This window comes from Poeciliopsis prolifica, unplaced genomic scaffold (genome assembly GCF_027474105.1).
Source record: "Poeciliopsis prolifica strain line A6 unplaced genomic scaffold, Auburn_PproV2 SCAFFOLD095, whole genome shotgun sequence".
In the NCBI taxonomy this organism is placed as follows: domain Eukaryota; kingdom Metazoa; phylum Chordata; class Actinopteri; order Cyprinodontiformes; family Poeciliidae; genus Poeciliopsis; species Poeciliopsis prolifica.
In genome coordinates, this window is record NW_026562470.1 from 225,330 (window position 1) to 242,428 (window position 17,099).

Sequence of the window (17,099 nt, forward strand, 5' to 3'; positions counted from 1 at the left end):
GTCTTGGAGTTGACCTCAGCCTGCAAGCTTATTCCATCAATATACTTTTCGGCTTCTTCCACGGATTTGAAGATCCGGCGTTTGTCATTGTGTGTGATGATCAAGTGGGCTGGATACAGAATGCCATACCGAACTTTAAGGGCACGGAGCCGGATTTTCACTCCATCAAAGCGCCTTTGCAGCTTGCGAGTCTCGGCCGAAAGGTCAGGAAAGAAGGTGACGCGGTGGTTCTTATAGTGTACCTCTTTCATTTTCCTGACGGCTTTCAGAGCTGCTTCCCGGTCCCGATAGCTCAGAAACTTCATTAAAACAACCCTTGGAGCCGCAGGATTGGAAGTAAGGGGACCGATCCTGTGGGCTCTCTCCACGCAGCGGGACGAGGTGAAGTCCTCACCCAATGTCTCTCGGAGCCACTTCTCCAAGAAGCCACACAGATCCGATCCCTCGGATTTTTCAGGCAACCCGACCAGTCTCAGGTTGGAGCGCCTGCTCCTGTCCTCTTGCTCCGCAACTCTGTCAGAAAGCACCTCCACTGTTTTCTCCAGTGATTTAACTCTGCCTTGAAGGGAAATGACGTCGTCCTCTGCTTGTGAAATTCGCGCTTCTGTTTCCCCGGTTCTTTCAGTGAGGGATTGTATATCCCCTTTGATATCCTTAATTGCTTTCAGCATATCAGCAGAATGTTTATTCATATCCTCCTTCAGCAAGCTGATTGCTCCGAGAATATCACGGTTAGTCGGCGCATCTTGAGCCTCATCCAAGTTAATGGGTGCTGCCGTGCTAGCATGAGCTACAATAGCCGCATGAGCTACGTTAGCCACATTCACCTGTGGAGCCGTTTTAGTCGGTTGTTGGACCGGTTTGGCATTTTTCGGTGGCATGATCCCCAGTAAGCGATTTCCCGTTAGCAAAATAGGCGAAATTGCCAATATTGGTCTGACTTACGGATTAATTTAGAGGATTTAGCAGCGAGCCATACGCACATACACCCTTCAGCGAGACGCCATAACCGGAAGTCGGCTAGTCATGTTTTAGATAATATTCTCCCACTAGCTCAGGTCATAACAGGAAATAATATTAACAACCATAACTATGGGGATGACACACAGCTCTACATTACAATGTCACCAGATGACCTTTGACCCCATCCAATCACTGAATAAATGTTTAGAACAGATAAATGTGTGGATGTGTCAAAACTTTCTCCAGCTAAACAGAAACGAAACTGAAGTCATTATTTTTGGACCTAAAGAGGAACGATCTAAAGTCAATGCACAGCTTCAGTTATTACAACTAAAAACTAGCGATAAGGCCCGAAACCTGGGAGTAGTGATGGACTCGGACTTGAACCTCCAGAGCCACATAAAGACAGTAACAAAATCGGCCTTCTATCACCTGAAGAACATCTCCAGGATTAGAGGACTAATGTCTCAGCCAGATCTAGAGAAACTCATCCATGCGTTTATCTTTAGAATAGAATAGAATAGAATAGCATTTATTGTCATTGAACAGGATTCAACGAAATTTCTATTGCAACTCCCGTGCAAAAAGTCAAAATATACAATATTAAATAAACAAACACACAATAATAATAATAATATATACAACTAAAATTAACTAATTAGCATTGATTATTGTAACAGCGTCTTCACAGGCCTGTCCAACAAATCAATCCTCCAGCTGATCCAGAAGCTGCTGCTCCTGTTCTCACTAAAACCAGGAAGATAGAGACATAACAGCAGTTTTAAAGTCCCTCCACTGGCTCCCTGTAGCTCAAAGAATAGATTTTAAAATACTGTTGTTAGTTTATAAATCACTGAACGGTTTAACACCACAATACATCAAAGATCTGCTGTTGTTGTATGAGCCTTCCAGACTCTCAGGTTCTGGTTCTGGTTCTGCTCTGCATCCAAAGAACCAGAACCAAGAGAAGAGAAGCAGCTTTCAGCATCTATGCACCAAAAATGTTGAACAAACTTCCAGAAAACTGTGAAACAGCAGAAACCCTGACTTCCTTTAAATCTCAATTAAAACACACCTGTTTAGAATTGTTTTTGAAATGTAATATGTAACAATGTATTGTTTATTCTATGCTGCATGACTTTGTGTTCTTGTGTTTATGATGTAAAGCACTTTGAAATACATTTGATTGATTGATTGATCCAACAGCATTACTAACCCAGTCGGTACGTCTGGGGGGCTCCGCAAAGTTCTTGACGTTTTCCTGCCATGATTCTGACACACCTGAGTAGCTCCGACCAGCAGTAGCCCAGGTGTAAACACAGCGTGAGCGTCTTAGTGCTCATGTTGCGTTAAAAAACAGCTCGGAAAAACAGGTTAACAAGAGATGAAACGGTTTTAACTGCTGAAAACAGGGACAGAGGACACCGCTGCACAGATGAGGGTCCTTTTACGGACTAAGCTGTGGGGACTACGGAAGCCGCTACTGTAGCCCCTACAGGCAACTCCTGTTAGGATTAACAGGAGTTGCCTTTCTCAGGTAAAAACAACAATCAGCTTCCAGTCCAGGAGGGGCACGGCAATGACCCCCAAAGCCACCGGGCCCGAGTCAGACAGGACGCTTCTGACGCTGTCCAGGTTCAGAAATAGCTCAACACGTCCCATGTCCTCCGAAGGGCTCTGCTGTCTTATTTTCTTCTTGGCGATCCAGTTTGCTGTAGCCTATGACTGATTACGGATCAGGTACACTGACCATCCTGCTCCTTCTGTGTGAGAAGGGACTTGCAGCACCGACTCCTGCTGTTTTCCATCATTATAAGACAAACAGGATATATTTGTGGGATCTTACCTTCACCTCTGTGATGAGATGACCGAAGCTGGTGAGGGGGATCCGGGTTTTCACAGGAGATATCGGCATTTCTGCAGACAGTTTAAACAAAAATGTAATGCCTGCTCCTTAAACATGTTTCCTCTTTTATACAAACGCTCTTTGAATGACAATTAAATAAAGTGAACATTTAAAGCAATACTTACCGGAGACTCTAAGCTACTAAATACCATTTAACCTTATGTTTAATGTTTTCCGACTTCGCTGACGAAAATCACCTCTGGACCAATCCCATGCCTCTGTAAGAACAGCTGACCAATAAGCTGCGACCTGGTAGGCGGGTCTTTGAGGGAGTTATACAAACCTGAAGTGACTGCTGTTCTTAAAAGTAACCACCAGAGGACGCAAAATTCCAACATATCTAAACTCGTGCCTCATGTTGCCCTCTCAGGGCAGCAACAGGCTGTTTTGTCTTTTTCTAAGTTTAGTTTTTTTTTTCTACCACCGTATTTTCCGGACTTCAAAATGAACCTCATTATAAAAGCCGCACATACAAAGTTAAAATCAAATCAAAACAACAACAAAAAAAAAAAAAACTGAAAACGTTTATAAACACGCCATCTAGCGTCTCTGCTGCAGAGCTGCTATTTAACTTAATAAATCTGCAATTAAGGACGCAGCCCTGCGTCTCCAAAGCCGAACCATGGATTAGTTCACGTTAGTGCAGCAGCTATCGATCTTCACTGCCTGATCGATAGCCCTCAGCTTAAAAGCTGCATTATATGAACTTCAAGTTGTTTCCATGAGGAGAGGGTATGAGTCTGAGAACATTTCTCATTGGAGCCTGCCGCTATTTGCTTGTTCTAAACCAGGTTTAGGCAACTCCAGGCCTCTAGGGCTGGTCTCCTGCAACTTTTAGATGTGTTTCTACTTCAACACACCTGAGTCAAATAATGGGGTCATTAGCAGAACTCTGGAGAACTTGACTGCATTTAGGAGCTGATTCAGTGATTTGAATCAGCTGTGTTGGACCAGGGAGACGTCTAAAAGTTGCAGGAGACCGGCTCTTGTGGCCTGGAGTTGCCTACCCCTGTTCTAAATGAAAAGCAGCACTTTCTTCTTTGATTTCCAATTTTGACTTCCAATGTTTTACTTCCTGCTAAAGAGCCCCCTGGCGGTTGAGGAAAAATCCACAGAAAAGCCGCACCGGGCTACAAGCCGCACGGTTCAAAGCGTGGGAAAAAAGTTCAGAATGTATGCATCTGTTTCTTGTGTGCGTGTACATGTGCACGCGCGTTTGTGTGTGTCTGCAAAGGTTTTAGGGAAAAACCATAACTGAAATCATTTCGAAAACATTTAATACAACTGGAAAATTCTGCAATTAGAATGTCAAGATTGGAAGAAGAGAAAGAAAAAAAAACTGAGAATTGAAGAACTCCATTAACTGAAACCACCAATAGTCTGGAAAACTCTTGCTCAGCAATTTTACATCCTCTTTCTATTTGATGACACTTCCCCATCATTTTGAAACAATGGTTTTCAAAGAGAAATGTATGTCTAGTACTGCTGAACACAAGCTGTTCAGCAGTTTGAATCAATTATCTGAACGCAGTAGGAGGGTTAACCCTGGACAGGTCACCAGGTCATTGCAGAGCAACACAGAGACAGACAAGACAAAACAACCACACACACACACACACTCACCCACACACACACACCCACACACACACACACACACACACACACCCACACACACACACACACACACACACACACACCTATGGAGAATTTAGAGAGACCAATTAACCTAACAGTCGTGGTGTGGGTCTGTTTCATCACAGTGTCATTCTATTATTTTTTGTTATTTTTGTTCATTTTTAACATAGTTTATCACCACCATCTCTTTTATTGCATATGTTGTGGTTTTCAGAAGTATTCACTCTCTTTTAATCTTTTTGTGGTTTGTTAAATTACAACTGAAACATTGAGGTGTATTTTGGGAATATTTTTTGATACATCTACACAAAGTAAATTTGACCTTCATATACAGGAAGACAGCTATTATTGAAATGCCCTGTGCAGTTTTCCACAAATCCTGTAAGAGACACATCAAACAAGAAGAAGAAGAGACTCAGATTAGAGCACACAATAAAAGTTTTGGCCTGTGCAATACAGACCACTGTACATCTCCCTCAAAAATGCACCTGAAGTGCAAAGAAATTGAAAAAACTTTGCAAAAAGACCTGATTAACACTTGATCAAGACCACTTTAAAATATTGCACAGGCAAATAAATTAGAGATGATTTAATATGCAAATTAAATATTAGGCGTCACACATGGTGCAAATTCAAGGGAATTTGGTTTTCCTCTAATAGTATAGAGTTTCTATAACGTCTGTCTTTTTAAAAGCACACAGTCACTGAATTAATTAGTTTGTGTTTGGATCACCAAGTAAAACACTTTGCACCTGATTACTTACATAACATCTCATATAAATTTAAAATAGACTCTTCACTGGACACTTGAGTGGAGCTGAACCCTGCTGCTCTGAGCTGTGGGCAGGTGACAGAGGAACACTGCTTAGAGCCCCGCTCTCACATGCAACCTGTAACATCACAGCTTCAAATCCTCAAGAGGCAGCGGTTTCCTTCATTCACACATAACCTCCCACACGCAGGCAGCATGGCTGCTGAAGAGAGATTAAAGGCTCAGCTCAATTTCTAATTTTGAGTGCAATGAAATGGGATATCCCATCACCCATATTCAAATTAGATCATTGAATCTTGTGATAGAATCAAAAAAATTACTTTTATGAAAATGTCAAATAAAACTGGACAGTGAAACACTGTCTAGCACATGCACTGGTATCCTTACTCAATATGTAAAGAAAGTCTTAAAATAACTTTATCTTTTACTGCAGGAGCATGAGCTCACACAGAACCAAATGGAAGAAAAATCCAACCTTTAATTTGAACACATTTATTCAGATGGGGAAATATTTATATCTTAGGATATAATTTTATTATATAACTGGTGACAAATATATGTACCTGAAACCTCCTTTGCCAATATGACAGCTTTAAGTTACTTTGACAGCTCTAAAACATCCCACTTAATTTGAGAAAGAAAAGCATGAATAACAAACGGTCTCCTATATTTAGTTGATAGAAACTGTGACGGGCGTGGATAAGAGTGAATAAGTAAATGCTGTTTTATTCCTGACACAATAAATGAACTCAAATTAAAAGTGAGGTTTTTCTAAAAAAATAAAATAAAATGAAATAAAACAAATGTGTGCCACTGTGTGGTGGAACAAAACTGATGATTTTCTTTTGAGGCTTTTCACACAAATAGCTGTTTAGGGCACCACTAATGTTCATGAAACTAGAAATACAAACAGGATAACTTTCTCAGTCAAGACTACAATTATTATGTAACTCTAAGCACTGAACAGTGTCCTACATCTCCTGATGAAGAGACATGAACAATTTTAAATTACTGTAGATAGCTATGGGAAAACTTCTTTTCAGTCCCCTTAGAAAAGGATAAAAAACAAATTATTCTAAACACTGTATATAATGACTGTGGTATCTAATTAACTCAAAGGCCAGATATGTTTAATTGGAACATCACTTCAGCTACTTTACTCCCAGGATTTAAGAATCACAGGAAAATGAACATTTGCTTCAGAAATGACTTATCTTTTAAAGTAGTGTCTCTAATTAATAATAGTTTCCAGTTCACTTTGCAATACAGCTGGTATAAAAAGTCTACACATCCCAGTTCAAATGACCTTTCTTATACCTTTAATGAGACATTGATTCTGTACAATTCTGAAAAAACAAGCACATGTGGAACAGGAATGTTACTTTTTTACTGAATAAAAAAAAACTGCAACTGGATAAATATGCACAGTCTAATGCTCATCTTCTCATTCAATTTCAACATTGTCTTGTCAGCAGTCTGTCAGCATTCTAAATCTTGGCTCAGAAATGTTTGTCCACTCTACTTTCCCAAGGACATGTCTTTTTCACAGTCCTCTTCATGTGAGAGTACAAAGTGCTCTAACATTTTCTGGTAGACCACAAAACTGACTTTGATTTGATAAAACACAGTGGACCAGCACCAGCAGTGATGACCACAAGTCATCTCTGACTGAGGAAGCTTCACACTGGACCTCAGCTTGAATTCAGTGCCTCTCCAGACTCTGGTATGTTGATTTCCAAAAGGAAAAATAGAGTTTAGTATAAAAAGAAGACTTTGGACCACTTAGCAACAGTCCAGTATTTATTCTACTCTGCCCAAGTAAATAGCTTCCTCTTGTTATCGGCACCAATCGCAGTGGCAACCAGAGGACCTGCTGGTTTACACCAGAGGTGATGGAAACTGTCAGGCGGAACAGGCTTGGTTGTCCTTGGGGACTCTTAAAGTAGCTGACATGTATCGGGTGGCTGAGGTTGAGGAAGCAAAGACCATCAGATGCTTCTTCAATGTTTCATGAGGGACCAGTTGGAGAGACAGACTGGGATAGTGGTCCCCATTTTTAATATTGAGAACTGGTGAGTGTTCCAGATAACAAGTGATACCACGTCTCATCATTCCTGGCAAGCTTACTCTGGAGTGTTGGACTAGGTCAGTGCTTCTCAATTATTTTCCGTTACGCCACCCCTAGCAAGAAGAAAACTATTCGCGCCCCCCACTCCCCACCGTGACTATCCATCTCTGCATAACATTTTTTCATTAACATTAAAGAAAAAAAGAAAGACATATGGTCAAACTTACAAAGAATAACTTTATTAAATCGTGTTTTAAGTCTGCAACAGAAAAGATTTTAAGTGCATCAATGCCTGAAATTAAAAATAAATAAATCCATGTCTACTGCTGCAGGCAGCATCAGCTCCTCTGCTATGGTGTGGGGCTTTTTGCACTGCGCAATTTGGTACGCCACCTTATATGATGCTAGCAGCGCTCGATGGTTTACTGAAGTAGCCTTCACAAAGCGGGATGACTGTTGGCAATATTCAGCACGTTTTCGCTGAAAAAACTCTAGCGGCTTATCGGCGTGATTGGGATGTAACGTATTTAAGTGACGCGCTAATTTATTTGGCTTCATGCTGTCCGCTGCGAGCATTTTTAGACACAGCAAACACACCGGTCTTTCCTCTTCTCCAACTGTAGTCACAGTGAAGCCAAGCGCTAAATACGCTTCGTCGTATTTCCTCTTCTTAGCTTTCGGTTGACTTTCTGTTGTCTCATTATCTTTGTCTCTCTCCGCGTTTCTTTTCATCCCTGTGAAAAATTTTTTCATGTTGGGGGTTGTTGAATAACGGAGGCCATAGACAGAACGCAGTCGGAGCTTTTTGTTGACTTAACACTGCTAACCAAGGCAAACCTGTTGTCTTGTAAGTCGTAAAATGTTGCACTGTCGCAAACGTGACAGAAGTAACAATGAGAGCGCCACTGCCGCCTACTGTGCGCAATTACACTTTATACTAGTACGGCCAAAAAAAAGCCTGTTCCCCAGGATCACACGCGCCCCCAGGTATCACACCGCGCCCCCCAAAGGGGGCCCGCCCCACTATTTGAGAAGCACTGGACTAGTTGGACCAGAACAGTGGACCATATCTCTAACCACACAAACTGATCCTGCAAGAGATCTTTCCTGCTCATTTGATTTATGAAACTATTACATTTTACTATTAGATAAATAAAGTGGGTTTTTAATGGGGGTTTTTCTTTCAAAAGTTTTGTCAGCTCTAGTGGCCTTTATTCAACAGCTGTCAGTCAGGAAAACAGGTTGTGATAGAGGGAGAAGACATGTGGCAAATGTCAGCAGGCCTACCACTTGTCATTGCTCCAGTTTGTGGTGTTCATGGACAGGATCCCAAGGTGTAGTAAAGGAGAGGAGGATGTGTGCTTTGAGAATCTCTTTTTGTGTCCTTCCTTTTGAGATGTGATGTATTCTGTGTGATCTATTGATTTCTCAGACCGTTGCATCCGGTATGTGCCGTAGTGCGCCGCTGCTATGCATAAAACGGCTGGGATGAGAGTCAGCTTGTCTAAGTCTGAGGTCATAGTTCTTGACCAAAAAAAGGTGTGCTACCTGCAATGAACAAGAGGTCAGTTTCTGTCTTAGAGGAGATGAGGTATCTAGGTTTCTTGTTTGTCTTCATTTTGATCCTCACCTATGACCAGGAGACATGCATCATGACAGAAATACAAGTGGCCGAAATGAGCTTCCTCCGCAGGGTGACTGGATTTAGTTGTAAAGATAGGGTAAAGGGTTCCATCATCCTTTGGGAAGCTCAAAAAAGGCCACTGCTTCTATGCATCGAAAGGAGAAGGTTGAGGTTGTTTGGGCTTCTCTGGGGGAGCCTCCCTAGGGGAGACTCAGAACTTGCTGGAAGGACAATGTATGCCTGGAGACGCTTGGGATCCCTCAGAATGACCAGGAGGAGAAGAATGTCGGGGGTTCCATCAAGGACCTGTTGCCCCTGCAACCCAATTCCAGATATTGAAAGACATTGTATGGATGGAGTCTAAAAACAATGTTCTGTAGCTATGAACCTTTGTGGTTTAGAAAAGCATCTCTACTTCAACACACCTTGGTCAAATCATCAGGTCATTAGCAGGACTGACCAAACTTGACTGCATGCTGAGGAGGTAACTCAGCCGTTTGTGTGTTGGACCAGGAACACATCTAAAAGTTGCAGGAATCTGGCCCTTAATGGCTGGAGATGAAAACCCCTAGGAAAGCAATAAGAGAACATTTTTGTACTTAAAATCTTTTAATTTGGTCTACATGCTCTTCTTAATTTGGAGAGAACAAAATGTTGGGTTTCCATTAGCTGCATGCAAACGATGCAGCAAGAAAGTACAATTACTCATAAAATAACATTGCTAAATACAGGCTCTGCACAGAATGCTGTATTCATATTTGCAATTGGAAAGTTGAGTGAAAGGAAAAAGTGTGTTAGAAAACAACCCACTCAAATGTTTCTATTGGCCTTCTGCAATTTTTTGTGAGTCTGAATATTAGGCTTTTGTTAACTGTAACAAAACTGATGCACTTCATCTATCCACTAAACCCAAAGAAACCCCAGGCAAAGTGGACCAAACAGCTGCTTGGGGCCCCAGGCTTCCAGAGTTCCTGGTCATAAGAGCTTGAGTTTTAACATTGACCATAATTCTGAAATATTAACATCTCTATTTTGTGAATGAAAATATTATCAATACATGTAACACTGAAAGTAATTGGCTTAGTTTGTAAAAGAAAATCTTCACAGTGTAACTTTGAAATCTTTGTGTTTGAGCTTGATATTGTTCATCCATCAGCCAGCATGCTCCCTGTGCAGGCCTCAGATCCTTAAACATGCCTTCTGTATCATCAATCTGTGGATTTCACTTTGGGGATTGCTCAGATGAATGCAGTGGTGAATGACGTTCTGATTTACTGAGATGCATCTGCATACTTCAGTCCAGTGGCGGAGCCAGAGGGGGGGCCGGGGTGGCACTTGCCACCCCCAATAGAGCCCTGGCCACCCTTACTGCCACCCCACTGGAAATGGTCATTTTAAAATATAATACTTATGAGATCGGCAAAGATTTGCCAGGAAAAGTGTAATTTCCTACTGTCCCTGAAGGCAGCTCGATGCCCGATGCTGTTCATTGGTTAAACTGACATGTCGGTCCTGCTTGATCCAAAACACATCCGCAGCTTTAGAGTTACAGCATCCAGGAGTTTTGCAGGTATTTCCAACATTTTACGCTCAGCAGTAACCGCTGTTACCTTCCTAATGAGAGGCGGCTCTTGTCATACATTTCTAAAAAGAAAAAAAAAAAGATTGTGTACCGCTGCGTAGTGCCTGGTTTATTATATTAGCCATGCTAGTGCTGATAGATTGTGTTTTGTGACCAGGACCAGACAGAACCCTGCAGCAGTGACCAGGACCAGACAGAACCCTGCAGCAGTGACCAGGACCAGACAGAACCCTGCAGCAGTGACCAGGACCAGACAGAACCTTGCAGCAGTGACCAGGACCAGACAGAACCCTGCAGCAGTGACCAGGACCAGACAGAACCCTGCAGCAGTGACCAGGACCAGACAGAACCCTGCAGCAGTGACCAGGACCAGACAGAACCCTGCAGCAGTGACCAGGACCAGACAGAACCTTGCAGCAGTGACCAGGACCAGACAGAACCCTGCAGCAGTGACCAGGACCAGACAGAACCCTGCAGCAGTGACCAGGACCAGACAGAACCCTGCAGCAGTGACCAGGACCAGACAGAACCCTGCAGCAGTGACCAGGACCAGACAGAACCCTGCAGCAGTGACCAACCTGGAGAATCCAGCCAGGAGACTCCAGGCCCAAACATCACCAGCGGGTTAGAGGCTGTGACAGAGAGTTATTAAGTATTAAAATCCAATAAGCCTAATTCTAAAGGTTAGCATGATGCTTTTTTATTGTGTCTGTTTATGCATTTCCAATGAAGTTCCAGAGAGAGATGAGGGTGATACAGATTCAGAGTCAGACTCTGGGGAGGAAGACAGTGAAGCAGAAGGAAATGGCACTGAACTGCCCCCACCCAGCACAACCTATTGCACACCAGAAGCACCAGTTTATTTATTTATTTATTGTTGAGAATTTGTTTTTGGTCATATTCTGGGCTCTGAGTTTACATTTCCATGTTCACTGTTCCATAGTGCCGTTTAATGTCTTGTTTGGTCATGGCAAATCTTAGTTAAATAAACCATTTTAATTTGAGTGTGTGAGAAAATATTTGTTTCCTTTTGTTCATCATTTGTATATGGACCCTCTGATAAAGCCTTGCTCACCCTTTGGCCACCCCTTGAAAAAAAGTCTAGCTCCGCCACTGCTTCAGTCAGTGTCACATTATTTATTGGCTGTGAAAAAATATTTGAGAACAAAATGTCCCCAGGCTGTTGTAGCCTGTGGGCCCTGCAGGTGAATTCAGCGTGTCTCTGCTGAGGGTGTGTTTGTAATCCACTCTGGACTGAGAAAATATGCGGAGCTGGAGGATCAACTTGTGTTGCTGTCGCTCTGCGCGCATGTGTGTGAATCTGTGGCGGCTGGAGCGGCTGGAGCGACCAGCGCGGCATTCAGAGCTGCAAGCAGCGACACTTTGACAGCAGGGAAGCAGAGTCTCCGGAAGCAGCAGCAGCAGACGCGACGTGGACGCAGACAGTAAAAACCACCGGCAGCACGAGAGACAGACACCGAGAGACAGACACCGAGAGACAGACACCGAGAGACAGACACCGAGAGACAGACACCGAGAGACAGACACCGAGGAGGAGGAGGAGGAGGAGGAAGAAGAGGAGGTACCTGCACCCAGACTCGTTTTGCCCCGCCGCCTCCGTCCCTCCCTGTCGTCTCTCTCCTCACCCCTCGTACCTCTCGGACCGCTTCCTCGTTAAAATGGCTGACCCCAACAGCGACGGTGAGATGCCGGAGAGCGCGCGCGGCTTCGCCCGCCAGGGAGCCCTCCGCCAGAAGAACGTGCACGAGGTGAAGAACCACAAGTTCATCGCGCGCTTCTTCAAGCAGCCGACCTTCTGCAGCCACTGCACGGACTTCATCTGGTGAGTGAGCGCGCTGCGAACCGACAGGACACAGGTGATTCACTTGCTGCTGCAGCGGCTGCTGCAGCTTGCTGCTGCTGCGTCTGACCGGCCTCTCTGTTCACCAACGCCGCAGTGCTTATCTGTCACCGTGAAACACGGCGATGCGCCATGCAATGCGACAGCACCGCCGGCCGCCCGGCCGGGCGGGCGGGCGGGCGGGCGGCCTGTCTGTCTGCCTGCCTTCTCCATGGGGGCAGAGATGCGCTGCCTGCAGCCGCACAGCACGCATTGCTGCTCGGCTTTCCGCTTTTACTGCAGCCCCCCTCCGCCTCCATCTACACAAACTGGTGGAGGAATGCTGCTGGTTGCATGGGGCCCCGCCGGCCGCTGTTGCTGCTGCTTCTCAGTGTGCTGATTAATGTTTGCGGCTGGATATCTTTATATGCACGATCTCTGTCAGCGAATTCCTCAAATGTCTCATCCCTGTCCTCTGTCCACAGGGGCTTTGGGAAGCAGGGATTCCAGTGCCAAGGTAGGGACTCGTTCACAAATCACAATGTCTGCTGTGGGACTGATGTTTGCTGTCCAGGGGTGCATGGCATAATGGCATATATCATTGAAATAAGTTTTTTATTTGACAACAATCGACGAAAAATAAACTGATATGTGATAGTGGAGATACATGAATACAGAACTGATTGTTTTTCAGTATCAAATTGAGTTGGAAGGAATGAAAAGGGCAATTTTTGGATGGAAAATAGAACGGTAAGCTCTCCCTGATCCACTGGAAACAGTAGAACAGTGTTATTATTTGCCTCTATATGGCTGCGTGTGTGTGTGTGTGTGTGTGTGTGTGTGTGTGTGTGTGTGTGTGTGCGGGTGTGTGTGTGTGCGCGTGAACTGATCTTAATATCCAGCACCAACTCCAGAAAGAGTTTAAAGGGATAACACACCTGTTCTGCTGTGGCTCACTTTAAATCAAGAAAACATTTCTGCAGCTTACATGAAGAAACAGATTCTTTAATAGATAAATGTTGCCTTGAATTAATAGGTTAGCAAACTTCAAGAATGGAATGGCTAAACAAAGAAGTTAATGTGAGAGCAATAAAGGAATCTTCAAGAGATCACAATGTGTTGCTCCATGCCATTTTTGAGGAAGGATTGCTAAAGACAATCAGCAGCTTGATTCTCTCAAACTTGTCTGATCATTTTTTTACCAGTTGCTAAACTGAGTCTGATGCTCTGGAATCTAGCTGAGGTAGATCTATGACGTGTGTCTGAATCTGATTTAGATATGGCTTTGTTTTGAAGGGGTTCTTTATGAATAAGTTGATTGATGTAAAGATGAATCAGTCAAAACATGAACATTAAAACCTGTGAAAAGTTGTGACCCAAAAACGACAAAAACAAAATGCTTATTGTCAGGCATATTTTCAAAGTATCAAAATAAAAGCTTCAACAAACGATCGTTGATAATATTCTGCTTTTGTTCCAGGTGCTCTTAAAAACTCATTGCTTGTCAGATCTAATCCACACTTTAATAAATGGCACAAGCTTACAGTCGATTCTTCATCGACATTTTCTGCATTGCGAAAGTAATTGGGAAAGAATTGTTTTTATCATTTTTAGTGACAATGACGTGTTTGTTGCTAAAATTAAAATTGTGATCAATGTACCCTTATTGCACAATACTTTTGTCATTAACATGGCAACAGGCAGAATTCTGCTTTGAAAAAAACATTCTGCTTCACTTTCATACTAAAATTCAAGAATTCAGATTCAAATTATTTCTAATATTTGTTGGAAGCCAAACCTTTTGCATAAAATCTGTTTGTTACTGGATGATCAATAATAGTCTAAATGAGTTGTGATTTTGTGCAAAATGGATTTTTATATGTCAAATTAGAGAATAAAGAGAGAGAATTTAGAAAATGCTTTTGTTTACCTTCTTCAAATTCAGAAGTTTCATTAGTATTTGGTAGAGTTGCCTTTTAAACTTTTGACTTGTGTAGGACAAGCTTTTCACAATAGTTTGCTTGAATGTGTAACTAAATCAAGCTTTCTGACTCAGACACATCTTGTCGGCTTTTCCATTAGACTGAGATCAGGACTTTGCGATGGCAACTCCAAACGACAGGTATGGAGTCCACAGTGCTCTTTCAACTGTAACTAATGTGGCAGTATGATTAGAGTCACTGTCCATTTGGAAGACCAGTGGTGCCCAAACTGTAACTGCTTGGTTGACATGATGATGTGCAGGGACTCCCCCCAGAAAACTTGCTAAGCTCGGTGGACGCCGAGGCAGTTCATCATGTTTTTGTATTAAAAGATGTTAAGCAGAAAGAAAATGTAAAAATATTATGTTATGGAACCCATAGACACTGAAATCCATCCAGTCAGTCTCCCTCCCCCTAACATCCTGTCCCTCGTGGGGTCAGGAGAGGCGTCGGTCTTGTCTCCAGTGAACGTTTTGCTGGACACAGGCAGTCAGACAGGAGACCAGTCAGTCGCAGGGCAAAAGGTTTCAGGATACATTCATTAAAACGTCTTTCTGCAAACGTCTGCAAGAAAGATGTTTGCAGTCCGGCTTTAACATTTAAATGTAAGATTTTATGGAGCTAGCAGGTTTACTTTGTAAAAGTTCAAAGTGCAATATTCATAGTTTGTTTTGTTACCATAGCAACAATCTGATGCTGTGGATTTAATCTTTGAGTTTGAGCTCTGCTTGTTCACAAATAGAAATTAGAAAACTGCAAAGTATAACTTGCTGCTTTTTAGGTTGCTCACTTGAACTCTCTAAAATGTCACTACATCCAACACAGAAGCTGTTTGAGGTGCTGATGGTTTTAGCAGCAAGATGGAGCCCTAAGTCAAATTCTGCTGGAAGCCTCATACAACCTTGGACCGGCCCTGCATGATGGGGCCGCTAAGAGATGCAGAGATGCACAACAAATGGGAAAATTAATTTAATGCTGCTAATGTGGCTTTAGTAGCTCTTCCATTTCATGTCTGGTAATATACTAAATATTATAAAATATAATTTTCCTGTCTAATAACAGAAACAGTTTTGGTTGCTGGAGTTTATGGGACGAGATTTTCCGATCTCTGCGCGGCTGTGGGCATTAGTTCTGTGTGACTAAGTGGACAAAGCATTTGGTTTGGTTTGGTGCATTGTGTAACCGGAAAAGTAATACTAAAATTAATATAAAACCAGCGTGATGCGTTTTATTTTACGAGGCGAGCGTGAAAGCTCCTCACTGGGCTGAACCTGTATGATGAGGTTAGCGTTGGTTCATTAACCACTAACGCTCCAGCCAACCAGGAACACAGACACAAACTTTACAGGGAAGAAAGAGCCGGGTAGTGGGCAGCATGTTAAGATGTAAAGAGCTCACATCATTTTTTGTTCAAATCATTCTCAATGCACGCTCAACCCTTAGGTCTGAAAGCGCCATTATTCCTGCGGGTCACATAGAGCTGCGCAACCCAAGCTAACACGGTGAGTTTTAGGCTCTTATGTTGTTGTACAGTTTTCCAAAGAAATATAATTCCTCACAGGATGTTGAATTAGTTTGAGTGAAAGGAGGCGTGAGTTAAACTTCAGCGATCAGGCAGCGTGGGAGGCAACACACAGAGGCACCAGCTGTGTGATTGGTCCATGCATGTAAATGCATTAACTATAAAGCTATTTTTTAGCAATACATTTACTCTGCCAGTGAAATGCTCAGAGCAAGAAAGACGTTTGCAGTCCGGATTAAAAAAAGAAAAATAATTAATTATTATTTTCCTAAAAACAAAAACAAGCAACGCTTTGCCTGGCAGCGCTGCTAGTAAATCATGGTCGGCCGCCAGGCCAATAACACACTGGGCGAAACCCTGAGCTGCTCCTTCCTCATGATGTTGTGAAGTGCACCAGTCCCTCCTGAAGCAACTCAGCCCAAACATGATTCTTCCACTGATGTATTTCACAGTTAGGTTATCGTTTTCTGAGGTCAAAAATCAACAAGTACAGCAAGGACAAATTTCCAGCATAACAATGCTCATAATGCCCAAATACTTATATTTTTACATTTATGGTACACAGATTTTTAAACATTAGATTTTATCCCTGAGTTATTGCAAACCATAATGTGTTGCTGTTGGAGTAATTGATTTTTCATTACTGAGTGGCAATGTGGGTCGTGTTGGAACAAGATGATACATTATTACCAGCTTCACTTGAATCTTCACAGAGTTGCTGTTATTGTTTTCGCTGTGTATGGAAATATGTAGTTTTAACTTTAAGTACATGAAAACAATAATTAAAATACTTGTTGGTTCATGTAAATAAATAATGTACATAATAAATGACACCCTGAATGACCTCTGCAGGGCAATAAAGGCTGTTTGTGTTCTATTCTATTCTGGGTCGTCCAAATTTCTTGAAACTCCAATCTGAACTGGTTGACACAGCTAATGGCCACTGAGCTGCTGGTAGTAATATACGGAGTATACATGTCACCATGAGCAATACATCAAATAATCAGATGGTCATTTCCATCATCATAACAGTTTTCTACCAAAGACTGGATGATAAAAGTCTTCAGTCTGATGCTTTGGTCTCAGTTGGCTCGACTATTTGAAGAACAATTTTGTATAGAAGCTACTGTTTTCATTTTATCTGTTTTGGGTGTTTTGTTTATTTATTTTGCATATTTTCCAGATTCAGTGTTAAATGGTTGTTG

The 17,099-nt window shown here is 42.6% G+C and overlaps 2 protein-coding genes across 7 annotated transcripts in view; one reads left to right on the forward strand and one right to left on the reverse strand.

Moving 5' to 3' along the window:
- The window catches only part of LOC129353724 (suppressor of cytokine signaling 1-like), a 33,899-nt gene extending 21,629 nt beyond the window's left edge, over window positions 1–12,270 (reverse strand). Inside the window, exons 1-2 of one of the 2 annotated variants that reach the window (XM_055023079.1) lie at window positions 12,137–12,270; window positions 2,810–2,880 (exon numbers count right to left, since the gene is read on the reverse strand). The gene's annotated coding sequence lies outside the window, so the exon portion shown is untranslated. Of the gene's footprint in view, window positions 1–2,809; window positions 2,881–2,994; window positions 3,209–12,136 lie in introns of those variants that run through there. The other variant, XM_055023078.1, reaches the window with a different exon arrangement.
- LOC129353719 (protein kinase C beta type-like) overlaps window positions 11,732–17,099 on the forward strand; it is a 189,418-nt gene continuing 184,050 nt past the window's right edge. For all 5 annotated transcript variants that reach the window (XM_055023073.1, XM_055023070.1, XM_055023071.1 and 2 more), the window contains exons 1-2: window positions 11,732–12,393; window positions 12,876–12,907. In XM_055023073.1, coding sequence (XP_054879048.1) covers window positions 12,230–12,393; window positions 12,876–12,907 — 196 coding nt within the window. In that variant the 5' untranslated portion in view covers window positions 11,732–12,229. The remainder of the gene's footprint in view (window positions 12,394–12,875; window positions 12,908–17,099) is intronic.